Source organism: Anarhichas minor, unplaced genomic scaffold, assembly GCF_050575085.1.
Source record: "Anarhichas minor isolate MPS153535 unplaced genomic scaffold, ASM5057508v1 ptg000074l, whole genome shotgun sequence".
NCBI lineage: Eukaryota > Metazoa > Chordata > Actinopteri > Perciformes > Anarhichadidae > Anarhichas > Anarhichas minor.
In genome coordinates, this window is record NW_027466520.1 from 8132662 (window position 1) to 8156389 (window position 23728).

Sequence of the window (23728 nt, forward strand, 5' to 3'; positions counted from 1 at the left end):
CAATATCGTGGGTAAATTCATAAATATGCTTCTAGCTATGCGCGAGCTCAATAATACGCTTCATTTGATTTCTCAATATTTACACATCGATCACTTATGAATATGTAATTTGAGGTACTAAGTCACGATAATACTAAAATGAGTTACTGCCATTACCACGTGATCATCTTTAACTGGCAGAATACCACGAATCTTGGCCCAAAATGTTAACTTTTAAAATGTATTCACTGCATCGAACTAATCAGAATCATTTATACAATAACTTTATCAGATTAGTTTAATAGTTAACCTTTTAAGCCAAGACTTTCATAGCAGTCAGACAAACCGCAACATTCACTGGCCTTCACACAATCACCTCTTTGTCCACTAGAGGGCCCCAAACACCCAGGAACTGAATACTCAACATCCAATCACTAGAAAGGGAGTTCATTGTTTTACATGCTCGCTGCACTACTTTCTTAAAAGCCTAGACTACTAGATAACTACTATGTACATCTGATGACCATTAGAATGGAGAAGCCAAAGTGACGCATTCCTTTCCTTTCTTGTTGCAAATAGATAAGATACAAATAATTTAACTTTGAAGAAGTTTTAAAGTCGGTCAGATTTGTTGAGGTTTTGCCACATTCTTTAAAATCTCCATCGCATTTCCAGTTTCAAGTACAATCACATCTTTTGGACATACAGTAGCGTCAGCACATGGTCAGAGATGAGTTACCTTTCTAATTATTACACGTCACAATAGTAAAGTAGTGTGGTGTGTACTGAAATATAGATTTCATAGAAGTCAAACACTACCATTGGTGCTTGATCAGCTTTAAGCTACATGGTTACTTTGCCCAAGGCGAGGAGCTTCGTCCGACGGGCGCAAAAGACAACAAAGCAGAATATCGTCGCTCGACTGAGAGGACAGCGACTGGCTTCTCGATAGCTAGCGTGTACCCTGGTAGCTAGCTTTGTGTACTGGACTGGCCGAGACAGCCTGAGAGGCACTGTTGCAGAAAAAAGGGGGAAAAAAAAAACCACTTCTTCAATTCTTATGATCCAAACGACACCAGAAAAGAGAAAAGGCTCAAATACAAGAGAGGTTGCTGATATGTTCACAGCTCAAACTGGAAGGGGAAATGGAATTATGAATGAGCCGACAATAACATGTAGCAATAGAGCGGGGAATAAGAAAGAGGTACAGATGTAGTACAGAGGGAGCTGTACAGGACTGAGGAGGGAGGAGCTGTACATAGGATCTTGCATAGTACAGGTTTGTCAGTTGTGCTTTAGAGGCTGTGTTGATGATGACTCATCTGTACAGAGATTTTAATGCCCTGCACTTTAACAGTAGCACCATGTGATGTCTTTACATCATCCGAAACCTTCGAGCAGAGGTCTGACCTCCTGTGTGGACGCTTGTGTGTGGCTGCGGCTGATGATATGCTCAGAAAGAAAGAACATTTGTCAGTCTCCTGCACAAGCAACAATGAGCAGCCCTTTAAATATGGTGGCTGCAACCTGCGTCTCTGCCCGTATGTCCCACGGCAGCTGTGGAGCCCCGCCTGGCGTCTCATTGGTGGGAAGCAGACACTGTGTGGTGAAGAAACACAAACAGGAAGGCACGTGTCACAATGGACCCCCGGAGGGATGCTTGGAGCGCTCTCAGACACGGGCGGAGTGGTGATGTGGCAACAGGATGGGCGGGGTTATTGCTTTGAGGGCGTTGCCGGGGCAGCTGAGGCTGCTGTGGCCACGGTTGAGCAGCAGGGCGGCGGGCGGGTCCGGCCGAGGCGGGATGAACACGGGGCAGGAGCGGGTGCGCGCGTGGCTTTTGTGACCTCCGGCGTGGCAGATGAGCTCGCTGACTGTGCCCAGAGGAGGCAGGTGCTGGCGCCAGCGATCCGCTCGCTCCTCCTTATGCTTGATCGAGTACCAGGTGAGAAAGATGAAGATGAAGCCCACAAACTTAAGGCTGGCCGCCAGGCCAAAGTAGACGAAGCGGAACGAGGTGACGTCGTACTCCCAGCAGGAGCCGTGCACTCCGCAGTCCTGCTGCCACAGCATGCAGGTGGTGTCGATCACAGCGCCAAAGTAGATGGGCGTGGGGATGTAAGCTGAGGGAGCAGAGAGTTCAAAACTTAAAATCTGGTAAACAAAACAGTTGCTGTGTGTAATTTCCTGTAAGTACACACGGTGAAAGTAGATCTAAAAAATCATGACAATTTTGTATACAGTAAATTGTGTACAACACGTACTAAGCAGAAATAGGTTATTTTTTCCATGGTTGATGGCAGGCAGTTGAACGGCTTTCAGGGCAATACGCCACGCCACGCCACGCCACGCCCCCTCTCCGGCGCGATTCACGCGAATGAACACAAATAGTCCCCGGCGAGACCGGCGGTGCGAATGACGCGAATACGTTTGGTGTGAACACGGCATAAGAAGAGAGGCCCGAGGCCTGCAGACTCACAAGTGAATCCCTTTGCAGTTTAAGTGAATGGGGACGATATTGTTGATTGTCATAGTGTTCAACCAATCAGATCTTTAGTTTGACATGTTGGGCGTATTCTTTGACGTGCCATAGCCTGCTAGCTGGCCTACAAGTACGTGATTGGTCAGTGGGCTAGCGTGACATGTTGGGCGGTGACAATCCCAATATCTGCTGCCTCTGTGAGCAGACATTTTCAGCTGCAGTCAGAGCAGACGCACTCCATCAAAAGGTGTTGGCTTCAAATAATAACCGTAGCTGTGTTTCAGCTGCAGGACAGCAGTGAAGGGCCCTGTATAAAATGCACGGCCCGCCCGCCACTGCAACTGACTAATTCCCAAACTCAGGTGCAGGTGAGATTTGGGTGTGGATATAGTTACCATACTGTACACGGGATGCAATATATTAGCATTTGAATATGAATTCGCAAACATAGACAGCTTAACAATGTTAAAAGGATCATTTGTGGAGTTACTTGCAACAGTTTAAACTTTTGTTGTGACTTGTATGTATGATTTAAAATATCTGCAATCTGCAAAGCAGAAAAAAACAAAATATTTGTTTTGTAATATACAGCGCTATGTCATTACTGCTAATGGGTCATAATAGGTGGAGTTTTGTGAAAACTGTGCCATGGAAAACATAGTGAACGCTGGACTAGCAAATAGTGGATTGATAAAAGGAGACATTATCTGCCCTTCAGAACAGAACAGAATAGAACAGAATAGAATAGAATGCTGGAATAGAATGCTGGAATAGAATGCTGGATGGAACATGTGTGTTCCATCACAAGTTCGAATAAAGCCAGATGGCTTGTGCCATTTAACCTCAGTATCTTCAACCACTCAACACCCAGGTAGGAGCTGGCTTCCAGCCTGAGGTCTTTTGTCGGTAGCCACGGACCTGATGACCGGAGTTGGAGAAGTGACAGGCACGTCAGGATAATCCATAACAGGCAGGAGATCGGAGCTGAGTGAAAAAGTGGTGATGGATGAGGCGAGGAAACGGAGGAGGCAGTTCAGTCAGCTGCCAACGTTAGCTACACGCGGACTGGAGGGCGGCTAGCTAACAGCTAGCTGAAGAAGCAGCAGTCAGACTGACCGCACCAGGACCAGGAGAGGCTATCCAGGCAACCCGCCTCAGGGCAGGAGCAAGGAGCATGGACACGAGTATCCAGCAGGGAGCCGGCTGGCTCGTCGGTAGCCGCCGGCTAGCGAGAGACCGCCAGCTAGTTGTTCAGGGAGTAGACGGTAGCAGTGGAGAGCAGGTGCAACAGGTAAGCAAACAAATCCAAGACGAAGCGTTGCAGTAGAGTTCAAAAACAGAGAATAACGGCTATTTACGGTGATTGAACTTAACGACACTGTTAAATAAAACCAAAATGTAGGTTAATTTGTGATTAGGGTAGGAAAAACAAACAAACAAAAACTGCCAGACTGAGCGGAGTTGGACTCTCCAGCGTCCCCCGTCAGTTGTCAGCGTGACAACTTCCGCCCAGTCTTCAATGCTACCAGGGGGCAGGTAAGATACCAAACTCCTGTCGTGTAAACCAGTAGCATATCTGACCTGTAACATTAGGACAGTGTTTGTATGCTCTCGTTCACTCACAACTCTCTGGCTCCTACTCTATCAGCTGACAGTGGGCGATTTCGCCACGGCCTCCCTCAGTCAATCATATGTTTCCCATCAAACTTTAAAGACCTGTTCTCTTCTCTGCAGTCAGTTGTCATTTCAGAACCGATGTGACCCTCCTCCTCATTCATCATCACATCCGGTGCTCAAGGTTTCTTCCACTGAGCTCAGTCCCACTCCATATGCCATCGTCTAGATCTTCAACCTACCCCTACTGCTTTAAACAACTCCACAGCTCTGAGGCAGGCCGCGGCAAAACCACTGCTCATAGTAGCTATTACAGTTATATATATATGGGATTGTGGTCAGGCTTCCTGAGGGACTCTCTGGTAGTAGCCCTGGCTTCTCTTAGCCAATGCTGACGGTTGGCGATCGAACTGTGGGGAAGACACAGTCGCGCCCTTAAAAGCCCTGCATAGTTGGTTATCGCTGTGTGGGGCAAGCCACAGGCTGCGTCAGCATTGCGTAAATAAGGTCGACCAGTCTTCAATGCTACCAGGGAGCAGGAAGTCTGCGTGCCAGTCTGCCTCAGAGCTCACTTCAGGCTTCCGGTGTGTCCGATGTAGTTGGAAGGTTGGTATAGTTGGTAGGTTGAAGATCTAGACGATGGCATGTGGAGTGGGACTGAGCTCAGTGGAAGAAACCTTGAGCAGCGGATGTGATGATGAATGAGGAGGAGGGTCACATCGATTCTGAAATGACAACTGACTGCAGAGAAGAGAACAGGTCTTTAAAGTTTGACGGGAAACATATGATTGGCTGAGGGAGGCCGTGGCAAAATCGCCCACTGTCAGCTGATAGAGTAGGAGCCAGAGAGAGTTGTGAGTGAACGAGAGCATACAAACACTGTCCTAATGTAGGAAGTTAGAGTAAATCCCAACATTTTACATAGTTAATTATTTTACAACTGTATGATTATAAATACTATATTTCAAAATAGCACTCCTATAAGCAAAGCCCTCTAAGTTTTACTGTACTTTACTCTCAGTAAATAATCAATGTTAACAATTTGATATTAAAGGAGTGATTTGGTAATCCTAAAGTCACTATGGTGGCACCAAACATCCTGACCAAATTACGTAAAGTGGTAGCAGTCAAAGTCTATTCTGAATCCAAAGTTACAGGTCAGATATGCTACTGGTTTACAGGACAGGAGTTTGGTGTGAGTATCTTACCACAGCATCCTACTGCTTTCAACAACTCCACAGCTCTGAGGCAGGCCGCGGCAAAACCACTGCTCATAGTAGCTATTACAGTTATATATATATGGGATTGTGGTCAGGCTTCCTGAGGGACTCTCTGGTAGTAGCCCTGGCTTCTCTTAGCCAATGCTGACGGTTGGCGATCGAACTGTGGGGAAGACACAGTCGCGCCCTTAAAAGCCCTGCATAGTTGGTTATCGCTGTGTGGGGCAAGCCACAGGCTGCGTCAGCATTGCGTAAATAAGGTCGACCAGTCTTCAATGCTACCAGGGAGCAGGAAGTCTGCGTGCCAGTCTGCCTCAGAGCTCACTTCAGGCTTCCGGTGTGTCCGATGTAGGATGCTGTGGTAAGATACTCACACCAAACTCCTGTCGTGTAAACCAGTAGCATATCTGACCTGTAACTTTGGATTCAGAATAGACTTTGACTGCTACCACTTTACGTAATTTGGCTCAGGGTGTTTGGTGCCACCATAGTGATTTTAGGATTACCAAATCACTCCTTTAATATCAAGTTGTTAACATTGATTATTTACTGAGAGTAAAGTACAGTAAAACTTAGTTAGAGAGCCGTCACGGCCAAGCCGTGTGTGTGTGTGTGTGTGTGTGTGTGTGTGTGTTTTATGGGGTGGCTCGGACCTAGTCTCCTCCTGGCTTCTTGATTACAATTCACCTCACCTGCCCAGTCAACCCAGCTGCCTTCCAACAGTATATCTACCCCGGTTCTTCATCCACTCTTCGCAAGATCGATGTTACAACTTATGTGGTAGTTTGTTCGTTCGCAGCCGCTCTGTTTGAAAGTATTTCAGAGTTTTTAACCAACTGTCTTTTCATTGCATTGACAATGTCTTCCTGTTCCTGCAGTTTGGTTCATCCTCCCGGTTCCCCAGTCTGCCTGCCCTGCCGCGCGTCCTGCCTGGATTCCACCCTCGCCCTCCTTGGATTTCCTCGCTGTTTTCCCTGTAAATAAACCATTACACGCTCGTACTCCCTGTTCTGTGCCTGCGTTTGGGTCGGCCACCACACCCCGTGACAAGAGCTTTGCTCATCGAGTGATATTTTGAAATATAGTATTTATAATCATACAGTTGTAAAATAAGTAACTGTTGAAAAAGGAAAAAAAAGGTCATAGTATAGTATGTCGAAAAAAGTTTTTAAGTCATACAGTCATTAGTATTTTATACAAAGTAATAAAAAGTCTAGTACATCTTGAAAAGTCATCAAAAAATGATGGTATGTGTCATAAAAAGTCATCAGAAAGTCATAGTATTATGTGTCGTAAAAATGCATAGTATAGTATGTTAAAAAATGCTAAATATAGTCTATCATAAAAAGTCACAGTATAGTAGGTCGCAACAAATGTCCTAAAAGGTAATAGTATTTCATAAAAAAGGTAAGAGTCATAGTATAGTAAGTCATAAAATATTTTAAAAAGTCATAGTACAGTATGTAACAATAAGTCAAAAATATCTAAAGTAGTATGTCGAAAAAAGTATATTGTAAAAAATGACATGGTATAGTATGACATAAAAGTCATACAAAAGTTTTAATTTAGTATGTCATGAAATTATTACACAAGAATATATAGTATATATAGTAATGAAGAAGTCAAAAGAAACAGACACAACATAGTGTCATAACAAAATTAAAATCCTTCAGTGGTTCAAGAGAAGTGATGTGGCAGCTTTATGTTCACACAGCCATACCAAGCAGATTTGAGGCATGTAAGGGCAGTGTTTACTAACCCTGAGGGCTGCTCAGGTGGTCATTTACTGTCCAATTATTGACAGATTTATTACAAATATGTTGCTTTGACTCATTGAAACCATTTCTCCTTTCCAAAATCCTTTTAACCTTAAAAAAACAGCAAATTGAATACAATCGACAAGGGATTATAGTAGTTTAAACCCATAAACAAGGTCACAAAACACACAGTATGTGGTCCTAATATGTTTATCATTTAACACAGCGCAAATACTCAGGAACTTACCAAGAGTTCGGAGCAAGACAAACTGCATCCCAAGAGCAAAAGGCCTCTCCTGTGCTTTGACAGACCTGAGAAAGGAGACGCAACATGCAAATGATTCACTGCATTCAAATAAAAGAAAAAAATGTTCCATGTATTATAATTGTAAAACAGACAGAAAGAGACTTTAAGCAAAGTGGACATGAACTGAAACTAACAACCAGCTGTAACAGCACTGTGAGAACTCTGTGATGATTGGCAGAGCCAGTCACTTACCTGAGTGTGACGATGATGGCGGAGGGCTGGGCACAAGCGGTGATAAGAGTGACAATGAAGAGGAAGATGAGGAAAGGGATGAGGGTGTTGCAGGTGCGGTCACACTTCCCCGAAACGGCATAGCCGTTTTCGTTCAGGTAGGTTTTAACGATGACCAGTTGGAGCTGGTTGACCTGGCCGCCGGAGGATGGGGTGATGACCTGTCTGCTCTGCACACAGCCACAGTCTGTGTAGTTCCTAATCTGTGGTGAGAAACAATACAAGTATGTATGGGCACATACATGCCCACTCGGATGGGGTAGCTCTCTTTGTAAGATGACTAAAATCTGACGCTGATTCCAAACATTACTGATATTGTTGCTACATTGACACACACACACACAGGCTGAATGGGTGGCACCAGGGATATGGTGCAATCTAGACATTCCTTTTCCTCATGCTGTTATAACTTCCTATCTGACATTGTCGTGGAGTCGGACACTTCCTGTGCTATGGGAGCAGAATGTACAGAGAACAGGTCTTTGTGTATTCATTGTGATTATTAGTGTGTCCGTTCTCTGAAATCAGAATTTTGCATTCTACTTGATGTATAAATGGCTACATAGCAATTATTTCCGAAACAAGAAAGCAATGAAGCTATGGGCGTAGCGAGCATGCGTTATGTGTGTATGAGTTTACCCCGGTGCTATCATTGCCCACGGTGTTGCATCCAGCCAGACAGGGGTTGAAATAGGTAATGCCGTCAGAGCCGCAGACCGGAGCGTACTCGTGGCTCCTGCAGCCACAGTTCACGTTGCAACTGCCCGTCAGGTTCCTGTGGGTCATCGTAAGAGTCGGACTGCACGAAGGGACACAGAAAACATTTGTTAGGAACAACAGGGACCCATTATATCCACTTAATAGACTGTTTTAGTGCAGGGGCTACATGCACTGAGAAGGTTTATTTTCTTTTTTTGAATCCCACTTTGGAGATACCCAATGCTTCCTGGTGCAAAGAGGATGATACTTATTTTCCCCTCTCTTCTTCCCTGCATGGCATCCCCTCTAGAAACGTTTGTTTCAGCAAGAAACAAAGACCCAAGCAGCCATTGGGTGGGGAGTGACACCTCCAGTGCCTCGGGAGGCAGTGTGGGAACAGACGCTGGACTTTGACTTTGTCTAAACCGGGAGCAGTGAAGCGAGTCCTGGGTTTTCTCTGGGAGGCTTCGCTCTGAGCCCTGCGGAACAGCCGGGGACGGGACCCCGACAACACAACAGCCTGGGAGCGACGCTGCAGCGTGCACTTACATACACAAAACCAACACTGACAATACATATTGTTATTATGTGTTTAAGATACCAAACAGGAAAAAACATACAAATATCTTTTGCTACTTCTTGAAATCAGTGGAACGTCATTTTTCACAAGACCATAAAGTGAAACTCAGCCTCATTTTTATATTGGTTGTCACAGGGGAAGTAGGCCCTGACATAACAGTGTTACATTCCACACACTGTGTGTGAGGGAGAGAGACTGTGTGTGTGTGTGTGTGTGTGTGTGTGTAAAAAAAGGCATTAGCCCTTGCCTGAGTCACCGGCTCACTGCACTGATTGCACATGTCTTTTTTCCCCCCAGACTAAACCCCGGCTCTCACTGACCTCTCCAGATGTTGTGGCACCCGAGCAGAGTGTTCAAGAGGCCGAGTGGCTTAATGTGGTTTAGTGCTGCAGACACTGAACAGGCAGAGTGAAGGTTTATCAAGATGCTTTGTAACAGAGGACACAAAGTTGTGTTCAGCTGATTCTGAGCATTGGACCGCCGACTCACTACACAGCAGCTTTTCATTAAGCATACAGGCCAGACTCATAATCATGCGACGCTTTTGCAGATATTCAAGAACATTACATAACTTCATCTCTTGGCTCTGAAAAAGTTGAGGACCTTTAGACTTTGTCTTGTCCTTTTTCTGTAAAATAGCCTCCAGCCTGCCAGCGGGGGAGAGTTATGTCTAGACTAGTGACACAAAGGGTGGGCTTGGCCTAAACATTCCTCATGTGGGTGCTACCGGCGACTAGTGACCAGTGCTGTTCATAATGAGGAGCCGCTACTGGCTCACACGTCTTGTTGACCCCTCTTATAAACACTGGCTTAAACAAAGACCACAGTTGTTAACGGGTCAGCCGTGGGGCTTTAAAGGGCCCGGTAACTATTTGGCAAATAATCACTATGGTTAACTTAGTTATGTGAAAAGTAAATTCACAGAGGTTCAGCAGTCTCACCTCTTTGTGTTCAGTGTTTTTGTGAACTTCTGAGATGATGCAGTTGGCCTACAAAGGCAACCAGGTCCATTATCAAAAAGTATTTTTATACATCTAATACTTTTAAATTAAATGATTACGCGACATTTGGCAGAATAAGTTATGAAACATTAGAATTTGTATACAGTAGATATGTGTTATATTTGTATGTCTTTTGCATCATAGTGCCCCTCTGCTTCTGTAAGAGTGTGTTTAATAGTCGTGTGTGCCAACAGACCGGCCGCTCCGTATTTCTGTCTGCAGGGGCTGACACATCGGATGACTTGTTGTGTTAACTGTGCAGCCTGGCTGCTGATGTGGTGTTGAGCACCAGCCTCAGAAATAGAGGTGGCAGAGTGAGTCAACGGAGCCACGAGAGCAGATGCCAGTGTTGCCAATTAATCATTTGTACTCCCAACACATGATGGCCCACACCTTTCTCCTGTATTTCTATAGATAGATATAAATTCATAAGCAGACTTTTCCTTAAATAAGCCGTTTAGAAACAAATGTATACCTGGCTTCATGTACCGCACACATAAAACGAGTCATATTGAATACATAGCATAGACATTGGTCCTTACCCAGTGGTGTAAGGTATGTTGATGCCTCCTAAATTGATGCTCTCGCAGCCCACTATGAAGAGTGTGGAAAAGCAGAGCAGAGACACCCCGCTGCAGATCATGGCCAGCTTGGCCGACTCTCTGGCGCCGAGCTTCAGCTTCTTGATGATGTAGCCCCCCAGCACGATGCCCACCCCGGCACTGGGTACGATGATCAAACCTGCGAGACATCGGGGGAAAAGAAGAGAGGGTGAGATGGAGGGGGGGAAAAAAAACTTCAGAAGTGTTGCGGCATGAACGGCATAATAATAGAGCAGCTAATTGGTGGCAAGAAAAAAAATGTTAACACTGACTTAATTGCTGTAATGCACGACTGACTGAGTGAGAAGCATCTGATCTACAGTATTTGAAACCAGGAGCACTAACATGAATAATGTGAACTCGTCATGGCTTCATATAAACGATTGTATGGTGGGATCACAAGAGGATTTGCCCCATCATTGTGACCAAGCTACGCTGTGGGCTACCACTGAGTCATTATAGACAGCTGTGCTCTGTGGCAGCACAGAGCACGCGCCCTCGGTCCACTAGAGCTGGTCTAATTGACAGCGTGAAGAAAAGGCAAAGCTCTGCTGCTGGCAACTTGGAACCGGGTGTAAAGTGTCACATTGTGCAGGAGTTAAGGCCCGGGGAAGGTTGCACATGGTCAGCCCTCGAGCACCGGCCACAGGCACTCGCGCCTGCTTAACGAGCAAGATGGGGGTCAGTCGGCGGGGGTGAAGGGTCGTCAGAGATAGAAAATGTGTCTCTTTGAGGACACTCTGAGAGAGCTCGGCAACAGACAGCTGTGCCATAACATTGTCCTGTTAAGTGCATGTTTATGTGCTAAAACCTTGTGCTTTCTGCAGGATTAAACATGTATACAGCCACGCCAGATATCATATCACAGTGACATAAGGCGCACACACACACACACAAACTATTTTGTAGGATTAACTGCCACACAAGTGCTCTACACATATTTTATCTGGATTGAGAGTCATTTGATGAATGTGAGCATGTCGGTGCTAATCTATTATAGAGATCCTACATCACAGACGTTGTGAATCTCATGACAAACCTTTGCACTGCTTTGTCAGCTCGTACAGCAGAGATAGAAGAAGAGAAGTCAGAGCGTAGAAAGAGCATAATGGGGGAAACTGCATCCGAGGGAGGCGTGTGCGACGGGCTCCAGTGCTATTTCTGTAGCGACGTCTAATCAGCATGTAGTAGCGATACGGACTCACCGAGGTGGTCATTTGTGAGATTTCCATTTATCATATTTTGACATCTTTTATTTCTACATTGCAGTGTTTATGGTTCACTTCCTACAGATCGCTTGGCATATAGTAAGACAAAGCTATTATATATTTTTATTTATAGCCTTCTTTGGACTCGTTAGCCACTGTGGCTAATGCTGCTAATACTAGATGCAATGAACGTAACAGTGCAAATACTTCAAGATTAAGTGCAAAGTTATGTTGATGTTTTATGAGTCCAGTTATTTGGTTATTTGTTGCATTTGAAGCAGGATGTTTTACATCCAATCACAGCAGTTTGAACAAATAACACACAATGAACAGGAAATGTAATGATATTCCCGTAGTTGACCCGTCTTGAAAAAAAAAAACAATCAGAGAAATGTCAGTTGGCAAGTCCATCCGTCTGTCTGTCTGAGGAAGCACTGTGCTCCCATCAACAGGAGCGCCCTCTCCTCCTCCTCCTCACCGAACATCACATCCCAGCAGCTTGGCATCGTTCAAGTAGCCATGGCAACCGCACCGCCCTCTTGCCCTTACCCCTTGTATCCTGGCAACAGGCAAATGAGATGAGGCAATGGCATTGTGCGTGTGTTTGTATGTGCATCCAGAGGTGACCATATGTTAGCTAGAATACATGGACGCACACACACACACAGACTTAATTGAATTTTCAATCACTCCTAATAATCCTGAAACCAAATTTGTTGCGTTTTAGTACGACTGGCTTGGATCTGTAGATGATATATCTGTGGTGCACAATTTACAGGCTCCCTCATTACAGGCTCCCACACATCGTTCATGGTGGCCCCACAGGGGACACAATCACTCACAAGACAACTCTATTTATGCCCGACTCTGCTTCTGCAACTGTGATGGAGTCGATTGACAGACGCCCCTTTTAGACTCACCGGTGTATATGCTGGCGCTGGAGGCGGGGATACCAAACTGGGACTCGATAAACTTGGGGATGAAGGTGATGAAGGCGGTGACGATGGCACACTCTGCCGTGTAGGACAGGCTGACGAACAGGAAGGTCGTGTTGCTGAGGATCCTCAGGGCTGCCTTGGGGAGTTCTGGGGAGGGATACAAGACAAGAACAGAGCACTTTATTACAGTGGTTCGGCAACTAACACACAATCAGCCTCTTCGTTTGGCTCTCACGCCCCACACCAGCTGAGCTCGACGGAATCATCAGAAGAAGGGTCATTACCGGAAAGCTGTAAATAAGAAGAAGCTGGTGTCATAATTACCTCGTGTAATAATGAGTAAATACAACACCGTCTTTAAATGTCTCTGAAAAACACATAAATAAACCAACCATGTCTCATTACATCTGGTAGCAACTATCCTTGTTTCACGCCAGACTGCAGGAACAAACAAGACAAACACACAGACGCCCATTGTAGCCTGAAACCCTATGAAGCTTGAAAAACAGCCATCTAGCTACCGGCAGGTTTTGATGTATAATAAAAGTATGAGGATCATGTGCATTTCTGCCGGGAGCCCAAAACAATCCACGCTCTGCAAATCCAGCCCGAATGCCGTCATCCTTGGTTCATCATAACAAGGGCAAGCATGCCCTTTTTACGACTGCCCGAGGGGCAGTGTCCATACGATTTGGCTGACATGATGGAGAACACCCTCTCAGCCTGAAAGTCAAAAGTCATGTGGTCACACTGTAAGTATACATTTCTGTTACCAGGCAGAACGGGGGTTTTAAGCTTTCCTCTATGGATCCATTGATCACTAAAGATAAACATCTAATGTCACTTTCTGCTATGCAGAATAAAACAAACAGGAGCTAGAGGGGATTCAGTTCCTTACTCAGCACAAAATGACCGATTAGATTGAAAATGACACACCATCAATGTCCATTTTGCCATTCTCCTGCCCAATTTACAAGCATCAAATCATGTTCCTCTCAACTGTAAGTCCCATTCCTAACATCCCGTTTAATATGGAATCATGTCACAACTTTGAGAGAGAGAAAACTACGTCTGTCAGATCATTTTAGGACCACTATGATGGTTGTCCTGATTTGTTCAGTGTCTAGTCTCTCGCATTTCAAAAGTTTGCTTTAAAATGTCTTTGCCAGAGAACACAGTCCTCAGGGTCACCGCAACATACAAGCTCCTTCATCTCCAGACGGAGGGCAAAAGATTTCAGGAGCAGGTTTGACAGAACGGGGATCTCCGCAGTCCACAGGGACCTCGGAGAACACCCAGGACACGCTGCGGGGACGACATCTCCAAACTGTCCTTGATCTGGAACACACTGCTGGAGAGAGCGGAGGTCTGCTTTGTTATTTCGTTCGTCTTACATCCAATGGAAAAAGAAGAATCAGATTGAACTATCGGGTTATTCATTCAAATTAAGGCCACGAATATAAAGATTCATATTTTCAGCTCACAAGAGACACGATTTTCTCTTCGCTTCTTTCCTGCAGTTGATATCCAAAAAGGCCAGGAGAGGTCCCTTCCTCTAAAATGATTATCAGGAACTTAAAGAAGCGAGGTCACTTATGTGCACGCAACGTTTCTCTATTTAAATGAATCTTAACTTTGGGGGCTGATCGTTTTAACTTTAATTAGATACGGAATGATAAATGGCAGAGGAGAGAGAATTTATCAGCAGAATATGAGTTTTGGGGATTTTATCATCTACCTCAGTTCCTGTTCTCTGTGAAGTCTTTTTTCCTCTCTCACTCTCTTTCTGTGAGTGTATGTGGTCTGTGAAGGGCCACATTTGGCAACAAAAGTCAGACATCAGTGTGTGTTTTAAGCCACGTGTTGAGGGCAAATATTAAGACTTTACAGTCATACAGCTATCATGAGGGGCGTCTGCTGTCTCATGTGCTTCACACACACACAGACGAAGAACAGAAAGAACAAAAGAAAAAGGCAGGACAGGAGTATGTAAAGTGGATTAGTATTATTTTAGTAAGGAGGTTATTATGAAGGCGGCACGTTGCATTTATTTGGGGATAGCCGTCTTAGCACTAATTCAACTAACCTTGTTGTAGGCGGGGCAATGTTAGCATCTGTCGATGTTATCTCGGATCAAAACAAAAGGTATGAATAGAATGGTGACGCTAATTATTTCATTCCTGTGGAGCTGGGCTGTAATCTTGTCTGGAGGGGGGGGGGGGGGGGCAGATGGCGAGGTCCTGTTGACGTCTACAGCAGCTGCTCTCTCAATCAGACCGACCACCGGCTTCGCAATAGTTGCCACACTCGCTCCGTTCTTGTGGGAAATGTATTTGAGGACTTGGTCAAACCGTCTCCTCCATCAGCTTTTTGCTGCACATTTCTCTTTGCGAGGAGACGGGTGTTAATAGCATTGTATTTGTGATAGCTGTCAATGCACTGTAGCTTAAACAAGTGATGTTTCAACCCATGAAGCGAGCCTCAGCAGTGGCAATAAAAAAAAATCCCCAACCAACCAGTTTAAACCAATAATAATATGAGATCCATCCAGCCAATCAATCGGAAACTTTCATAGAGAAGGGAGGAGTGTGTGGACCAAACAATCCGTTGCAGCTCCGTATCAGGCTACATTCTCAGCCCACCCATTTGAGCGGTCCAATCAAATGCATTTGATTGTGTGACTCATACCCCTCTTGTAACTGTGCACCGCTCAAATATGCATCTCACTGGGGAATACGTCACAGTACAGAAGCTAAAGACGCTCTAACCTCCATTTCACTGGGATTTTAAGAACAATGGTGGGCACAGTCTAAAAACACTTTAAATTTCTGACAGATTTCATGAATTTAATTACGACAACTAATCTAATCTGTAATCTGAGCATTTAATGTAAAAGCAGGCCAATTTAATCCACATTTGGATGGGAAATAAATCACGGATTAGACAAGCTATACATTTATATAAAAGTCTTCAATGATTAGTCAATCGACAGAAAATGTATCGCCAGTTATCTTGATTATTGATCTGGTTCTAAAATAACATTGGGAGGATGTCACCTTGGCTTGGAACATACTTGACAAGCAATTAGTCGATCAATCGATTAATTCCTTTTGTCAGTTTCTTACCATCCGTCAGGAAGTTTAAACATTGAGAATTAAATAGTGAGAGTTGAGTCACACCTTATTTGAAAGTATTCGTTGAAACTACTTTTGTAAAATATCACTTTGCTTCACGGTATCTGTCGGGTATCTGCCACTGAAATATAATTGTGATAGAACATTTGTGGCTCATCTATTCTAGCAGAAAGAAAGACATTTTAAGAGTTGCTTGCAAACAGCAGTTGCACAAGGTCTGCAACATTCCATAGTCAAAAGTGCGTCCCTGATGTGCACTACTGAAAATATTCAGTGTTGGCATTTTTCAGTGTTTGCTGATGATCAGAAGTGGAAAAAAAAAAAAAAAAAAAAAAAAAATCCTCGATGAAAACAGCTTCTTCACACATTTCACTGAAAGTGCTGAATTTGTGCGATGGACGAAACACAAACCTCAATAGAAGGACACGCACAGCACTATAATACATTACAGATCCAAACATTGAAGTGCCTGGGTCGGCAAAACTGGCCATAGTTTGCACAACAGCCCCAAACATCCTGCTGGGACGAGTAGACCAGTAGGAGAGCCGCTGGTCTGAAAAAAAGCTTTAATGCATTCATGGTTGCATTTCGTGTTATCTGCTAGACTAATCCTGCTCCAGGGAAAGCACATAAGCATGATTCTGTGAGCTATACACCCATTTAAATAAATGTTAAAATTCACTTTAGTTGTTTTGCGTATAATAAAGAGTGTGAGAGCAAACATGCACTCTACAGTTTTGCTCTGCTGCTTAGACTCTCTACTCCTGTGTGGGGGAACGTGACTGAGGTCCCCTGAGAGCTCATTTAAGAGAGAGCGAGTGTGTGTGTGTGTGTGTGTGTGTGTGTGTGTGTGTGTGTGTGTGTGTGTGTGTGTGTGTGTGTGTGTGTGTGTGTGTGGTGTCTAGCTGAAAAAGAATCAGACAAGAGGAAGCTGGGAAACACTGGAGCAGAATAGAGCTTTAACCAGGGGGCTCTTCCAGGGAAAGCCAGGAGATCCCTGGTCTATCTGACTCAGAGAAGGAAAATAAATGCTCTTAAACCATTTCAAATCTTCCTAATTTGTATGTTTTTTTTATTCAAAACTGAAGAATTCCTGATTGTTTGAAGAGTATAATGTCAAAAGCCGACTGTCCTAAATTTGAACAGCAAGTCCCCAACTGACAGGAATTATTTATGACTTTAAGCCATGTTTGCTATTAATCTACTAAAGTAAATGGAACCACATGTCCACCAAAACTGCCCGTGTTTAAAGTGAATCCCTGCTTCCAGCCTCCTCCGTCACAGATCAATAACATCTTTAAAAATGAGATCTCAACGGAGCTTCCGCTGTTAGATAAAATGACTAATCCTGGCCATCGATGGGATCACGGGCCATTTGTACATCAATAACTCACAGTTCCTTTATGTCGGGTACTCGCGACACCTCCAGAGGCGGAAAGGGAAGGCTGATATTATCCGTTTCTCACCTTTGATGTCCTTTCCAAAGCCCATGGAGGAGGAGACATTCTGGTCTTTGCTACTGGACTTTTCCTTCATCACATCGTCGTCGCTGGACACGTCGCCGGGCGAGCCCATCTTTTTCTTCTTCCTCTTTTTGTGGCGCGGGGGAAGCTTTTTGGGGAAGGCAAACATGGGAAAGATGACCAGAAGCATGGCTACGGCGCACAAGAGAAAGCCGCTCCACCTGACGGGAAGAAACGACAGGGCGGGTTGTGAAGACACTTGAGAACACATCATTGCACGAGAAACGCACCTAAGGGATCGGGCAATTGCACAGGTGTATATTTACCAGTTGCCAACGAAGCGGGGGTCACTCTGATCAATGTTCACGACCGTTTTGGGGTCGACGTAGAAGCCGATGAGGACGCCTCCCAGCAGGTAGCCAGCTGCAGGTCCCAGAGCTCCCATCACGTACATGATGGCTGGAAGAGACACAGAGAGAAGCAATCAGAAACTTCTAGAACATCAAACACCCTTTAAACTAGAGCTACTATAACTCATTTATACATTTTGATGAGCATGACTCTCCATTTATTCCCATTATTAAAACAAGACGACAACACTTTGTTTCAGAGCAAGTTTGTTCAACTTCCTTCATTACTACTCTTAATGACCTACTGTTAACTGTTTAAATCAGACCCGTGGGTGCTGCTCATTACCCCTGATGCATAGTCCACCACATTCAGAACACCTGCACCGAGATCAGTGGGAACTCTCCACCGGCCCCGAGGTCATATCTCACAGCTTTTGAAGCGCCTGTAGCAGCCGACCTAAAAGCTCCGGAAGGTCTCGCGCTGACCGGAGGGCCCGCCGGCAGCTCTCCCACGCCAGCAAACCTCCGAGAGCGAGTGGGGTGAAACATTAGCCCCCGGGGGCTCTCGGGGCCCCTCACTGGAGGTGAACAAATCACTCACTTTGCCGCAGGAAGGGAAAAACTCATTAAAGTTAGATAACCTCAGTTGGACAAGTGGAAAAACCTCCTGTGGACATCCAGCAGAGACGAGAGTCAAAGCCATTTACTAGCTGTAATCAGGGGGCAAACTTTCTATAATTACACCTGGAACATTGCTGCTAGCGGTCAGGGTGTGAGAGTGCATGTGTGTGTGTGTGTGTGTGAGGGGAGGAATCAGCTTTTTACGATGTGCGTGTGTGTGTGTGTGCATATGCATTAAATGTTTCCGTGAATGACTCATTCACAAGTAGACTGAACAGTTATTTTTCAATTTTCACTGGCGAGATGTCTACAAACATATCTGCCAGATTACATAACAGATGTGCACACACACACACACACACACACACACACACTTCTCCATCAACAAAGTTTGATTTTCTCAGAATTAAACCTCAGAAGCCATTTCAGCCGCCCTGCCAACATTTGCATACAGCACACCTACATCACAGGAGGGTTGCATCTTTTACTGCCCTCATATTTTCATCCCAACACTTTGAGTGCTTTTGGAAATCCATTCCTCCCTGGATGTGGCCAACAGAGCACACGTTAACGCCTATAGTGCGGTTCCAACAACGTCCCAAAGCTCACATCCTTATCCACAGTTAATTAAATCACGGCTTCTTTAAAACGGAACTATTGGGGAGTGAAAGAGAGGAATATATTACTGTAAGAACAGAAGGCCCTCCAACAAATCTTATCAGCCTAAATAGGACACACAAACACGTATAAGTCTATGCGAGTGTATACATTTAAAAATACATTTGGCAGTTTCATACCTATAAATCTAGCAGACATGAATCCCTTCTCTAAGCAGGTGTCCCTCCCTCTTTCACTTCTCTGTCCCTCGCATATCCCATTTCATCTTTGGAACTCCTTTCACTGCACCATTTCTCATATCCTGCTGGCTGAGAGAACCAATTCCCCGTGGCAGTCAAACAGCTACACAACGAAACCGGAGAAATTACCCACCAAAGACAATAAACAATTAATTACAATACCTGTGCTGGTGAATCACGCTCTTGTGGTAAACAGCTAAATCATTTCTAAAAATCTATAAAGCACAGAACATAGTCTATAATAGGCTGTCTGGCTGTAAAGCCGACTATGTACAAAGATGAGGGTGAGACTGGTACGCATGGATTTTAATCTTCAATACAACTAAACATCTGCCACATAAAGAAAAGCCCAAAAAAGAATCATTCTCGTTACATCACCTTGCAGACTGCTGACCCTTCCTGTGCCCCAAAATATAACACACCATCATTTAAACACACCCAGGATTCAACCAGATACACCGGGCGCACCCAGCCGTTCACTCGTTAGGCAAAGGTTGAGCGCCAAGCGTGGTCCCTTTGGATGCCCCTTTAATCTCCATCATCCCCCATATTTCATCCCCCTTTGGGTGATTGTGTAAGCGCCTGTCTCGCCACTCCATCCATCACGTTAACAGCACTCGTGTCCGATTGGAGGACGAAGGGGGTCGTAAACCGCGCCTGGATCCGTCGCCCTACCCTGCCCGCTTGGCACCGAGCCGTGATATTCAGGGATGAAGGGATTGGAGGGCGGAGGCCGGGCTGAAGGGCGGCCAGGGCAGAGCCATCGGATTGAGGAATATGCTGGCACAGCAGCAGCGCTCCATCACACACACACACACACAGGCTGCGGTCGCAAACGTCAGTCGAGCACAGGGGGTGAGCGCCAATGTGACGCGCATGACGGGTTCACCTCAATTACGCAACACACCTTTACCAGCAGCACGTGAGGGAGGACACATTACAGGCTTCATATGGCTTTCTACACGTGTGGAGGTAATGCATTAGTGGCTCTCCATTGCCGTTATTAAATTAAAAAAATACACAAAAGAAGCACCACAGCATCGATTATAACTCAGTGACTTTACCGTGAAGCAAGGTCACTTCCTCCCTGCATATTAAATACACACACACGAATGCTTAAAACGTGCATGCACATGGACATGTGACAGGGGCATCATGGGTAAGAACAGAGGAGGGATACGGTTAGAGAGTTTTATAGTGCATCCGTTGACCTCAATTTAGAGTTTCCGGTCCATTATTTGTGAGGGATGGACACGGCGGTGTCAGGAGGAGGAGATTTACGCAACAATATTCCAGAAGCAGGAAGGTAATATAGAAGGAAATAAAAACTGATAAATGGAAAGAAAATTGGCCAGGAGAGCAAGCGGAGACAAAAAAAAAGGAGAACAGATGAGGCAGGAGGAAAACGGCCGAGAGTGATGGAACATAAAGAAACAGAAGGAGGGAAGAGAGTCTGTGGCGACTGATCCGGCTGTGTAACAGAGTGTAAGGCTTGCTCAGCAACAATCCCTCTCATTTCTAACCTTCGGGGATCTGCGCGGCTCTGTTGTCTCCACTCTGCCTCCTCCCGACTCTCCGTCTGTATTCATGAGCTGCACTGACTCATTCAGAGCTCGAAGGAATGAATGGGGGTGAGTCGGAGAGAGAGAAGACGAATGGCAGCAGAGAGGCGTGGATATGAGGCATGACTACAGGAAGGTAGAATGCCCAGGTGGCTGCTGATGCTTCCGAACTGGTGTAAATATCGTCACTGCAGATCCATTGTATCTTAATGCGTTTCTGTTATCTTGCAATCCTCTTCACATACAATTAATTTGTTTAACTGATTGCTCCTTTCAGCTTTGCGGTAAGTCTTAAGTCTTGCAACGGAGCAACTTCCCTTTCCTGAAACAACTTCTGCAAGAACTGCAAGGAACTCTGGGATACACGGCACCCAGCGGCTTCAACAGTTGCCGTGGCTGTGAATGGAATTTCAGGCACAACAATAAAATGTCGTCTGTAACGCTCCCCCCCCCCCCCCCTCCCCTCTCCTCTCCTGACCTTCTGTTCTCCTCACCCCTCACCCTTGAGACGCAGCCGGAGCAGAGCAGAGGATGAAGGAAGGGAACGCAGAGCGACCGGACCCCATGAGGAAGCACATTGCGCCTAATGAAGCGGCTCCCTGGTGGCCGAACTCATTAGCACAGGTTAATGATTTGATTTCATCGCGCAGACAAAATAGAAAGGACGGGACGTTCACTGCCTTGTCGGAACACTGCAGGGTTCAAAGGTTGAGGCGAGGCACTTTTATCACATCTGTAACTCCACACAAACTGGATTTGAGCACACCGTGTGTGTGTGTTTAGGTTTACATGTAGGCCATGTGCAGTAAGTCTCATTTGTGTTCAGATTTTCTTACCATTTTGCAATAAAGGCTGCAGAGCTGTGAGCCTGGCTCTCTGTAGACAATCAATTATGTAGCGGCCCACCGGGCTATTAGCCTCCAAAGCCCAGGCAGGATGGCAGGCAGCAACACAACTACCTTGGATTTGTATTCAGTGGGTAACGCCAGCGAACCAATCTCTAAAAAGATTCAATCAAAACGGTCTTCTCTGCATTATTCAAGAGCCGTGTCATGTTGATTTATGCGACGCTATGCCTCACGCGTTATCTATTTGCTCTGACGCGGGGTAATCGATTCCCACATCTGCCGTGTGACAGAAATAAATCGAAATCAGCCATTCCGCTTTATTTAATAACATCCTCTTTATGCGACACGTCCGCACACAAAACTAAGAATCCTCACGCGCTGCACCGACTCTTTGAGAAAGTGACGCTGCAGGTGGCGGCTGTGTGACGGATGATCTGTGCGGCTGTGAAAGAGGACGAAAAGAGAGGGACAGTGCTCTATGTATCCCTGTGTTACAGGGATCAATTCAGTCATGTGACCTCACCCCCTGAAAGACAAGAGGAAAAAAGACAATGAAACAGGGGGGGGGGGGGGGGTGACAGCATTGTCATGGCAACTTGCTGACACAGCAGTGTCTTCTTACAAGTCCTAACCTTACAATTCTACCCAGAGGGCATGCACGGGAGCTGTGGCCTCACACATACACGGATGCACACAGTGGGACTAGTAGCATTAATATGCCTTTGTTATATATGCCCGCGTTGATCCTCTCATGTTGCATCACGTTCTGTACCGATGATCAATCGGACGCTATTTCAGGTCGTTAATTGTCTCATCGCAGCCTCAAATGTGAAAGCAGCAGCATTTGCACCGCAACGCATTTCAAGAATAAAACAAACCGCTGATGAGTGTTTTTTTTTTATTATTAGTTGGAAAGGAAGGATCAATCCGGGCAGAACACAGACAGCCAACCAGTCTGAAGTGTGTGGAGGTGTGTGGCAGTTATTCTGTAGCAGCCGGGTGTCATTTGCATGTTTTAATGAAGGTAAACACGGCGGACGGCCGTGCATAATGGCACTGTGCTCTGGCAGGCTGCAGTTGCAGATCTATCAATATATTTGTCATGTTGCCTTCAAATATTTTGCGCGGATTTAAGGAACTTAAGAAGATTTTCACACAGTATAAAGCAGCTGTATGTACGACAGATACTGTACACATCGCTCATATTAATGCAGAGATAAATGGAGACTGATTTACCGACGTTCATGCTTTCACCACATTCAAATTATCGCTCATAGCGGAGATTGCACGATTGTGCTCCTGCACTCAGCATCAGGTCAATAACGGTCTATATGGGTACTTGTACAAGTGCTTCGCTCCTATAGAATGAGAACCATCAGGGAGGGAATCAAGAGGAAGTCGAGAGAGAGGGTGTGAACAGAGAAATAGGCCGGGGGAAGTTAACAGCGGTAGTAGTAGAGGTGGTGGAAATGAATGAGAATGAAGTGCGATTGAAAAAAAAAAAAGACACCGTTACAGTTTCCATCAAGTAAGATTAAATTTGAAGTGGCACAGCAGCGTCAGGCAGGTATACCAATATGTGATTGCATGTGTGTGCATATTGCCAGGAAACAGTTTGAACTTAGTATACAAGACAATATCTGTCAAATGTTTTTTGTAAATGTGGACTATATAACTATATAACATTTTTGAGCACCTTTTCACTGTTGGCTTACCCGACGGCTTCGTTGTATGCGATACTATTCATTAAAATGACTGCAATGGCCAAACAGGTGGGAATATAATCCACTCATGCATTCATAATCTGATGGTATTCATGTAACATTGTATAGTACGGTACTACTAGTCAATGAAAAGAGTGCTGGCGTCCCACAGGCGGAACAGTGGGTGGTAAAAGGATGAGATCAGAATGAAATGTGGGCAGGATGTGGTGAATGTTTTAATGGATCAAGTACAGTAAAGAACTTTGATCCCGGTATGCAGGTGAGACTGGTACAGACAGAACCATACGAACAGCAACATCAAAGCTGACTTTGGAAATCGGCGTTCAGGCCACCCATCAGGCTTTTGAACCGCTGTACCTCCGGGCGTTACTGTTATAAGCCCCTTCAGCAAAAGACAAGACTTATCACAAGGGGCACAAAGGACTTAATCAGCATCTTGAGTCTGCTTTTCACATCCCATCCCCCCCTCTTGCGTTATTCGTCGATACTCAAATATTTAGAAATTCAGTGAAAAGAGAATTTTCTTTATCTTTGGCTGCTCCAATGCTGCA

The 23728-nt window shown here is 45.2% G+C and overlaps 1 protein-coding gene across 1 annotated transcript in view; it reads right to left on the reverse strand.

Moving 5' to 3' along the window:
* Positions 1-1650: 1650 nt before the first annotated feature.
* The window catches only part of slco5a1 (solute carrier organic anion transporter family member 5A1), a 31269-nt gene continuing 9191 nt past the window's right edge, over positions 1651-23728 (reverse strand). Inside the window, exons 2-9 of the mRNA XM_076080721.1 lie at positions 17542-17674; positions 17219-17436; positions 12601-12765; positions 10413-10611; positions 8230-8389; positions 7552-7793; positions 7300-7364; positions 1651-2102 (exon numbers count right to left, since the gene is read on the reverse strand). Coding sequence (XP_075936836.1) covers positions 1651-2102; positions 7300-7364; positions 7552-7793; positions 8230-8389; positions 10413-10611; positions 12601-12765; positions 17219-17436; positions 17542-17674 — 1634 coding nt within the window. The remainder of the gene's footprint in view (positions 2103-7299; positions 7365-7551; positions 7794-8229; positions 8390-10412; positions 10612-12600; positions 12766-17218; positions 17437-17541; positions 17675-23728) is intronic.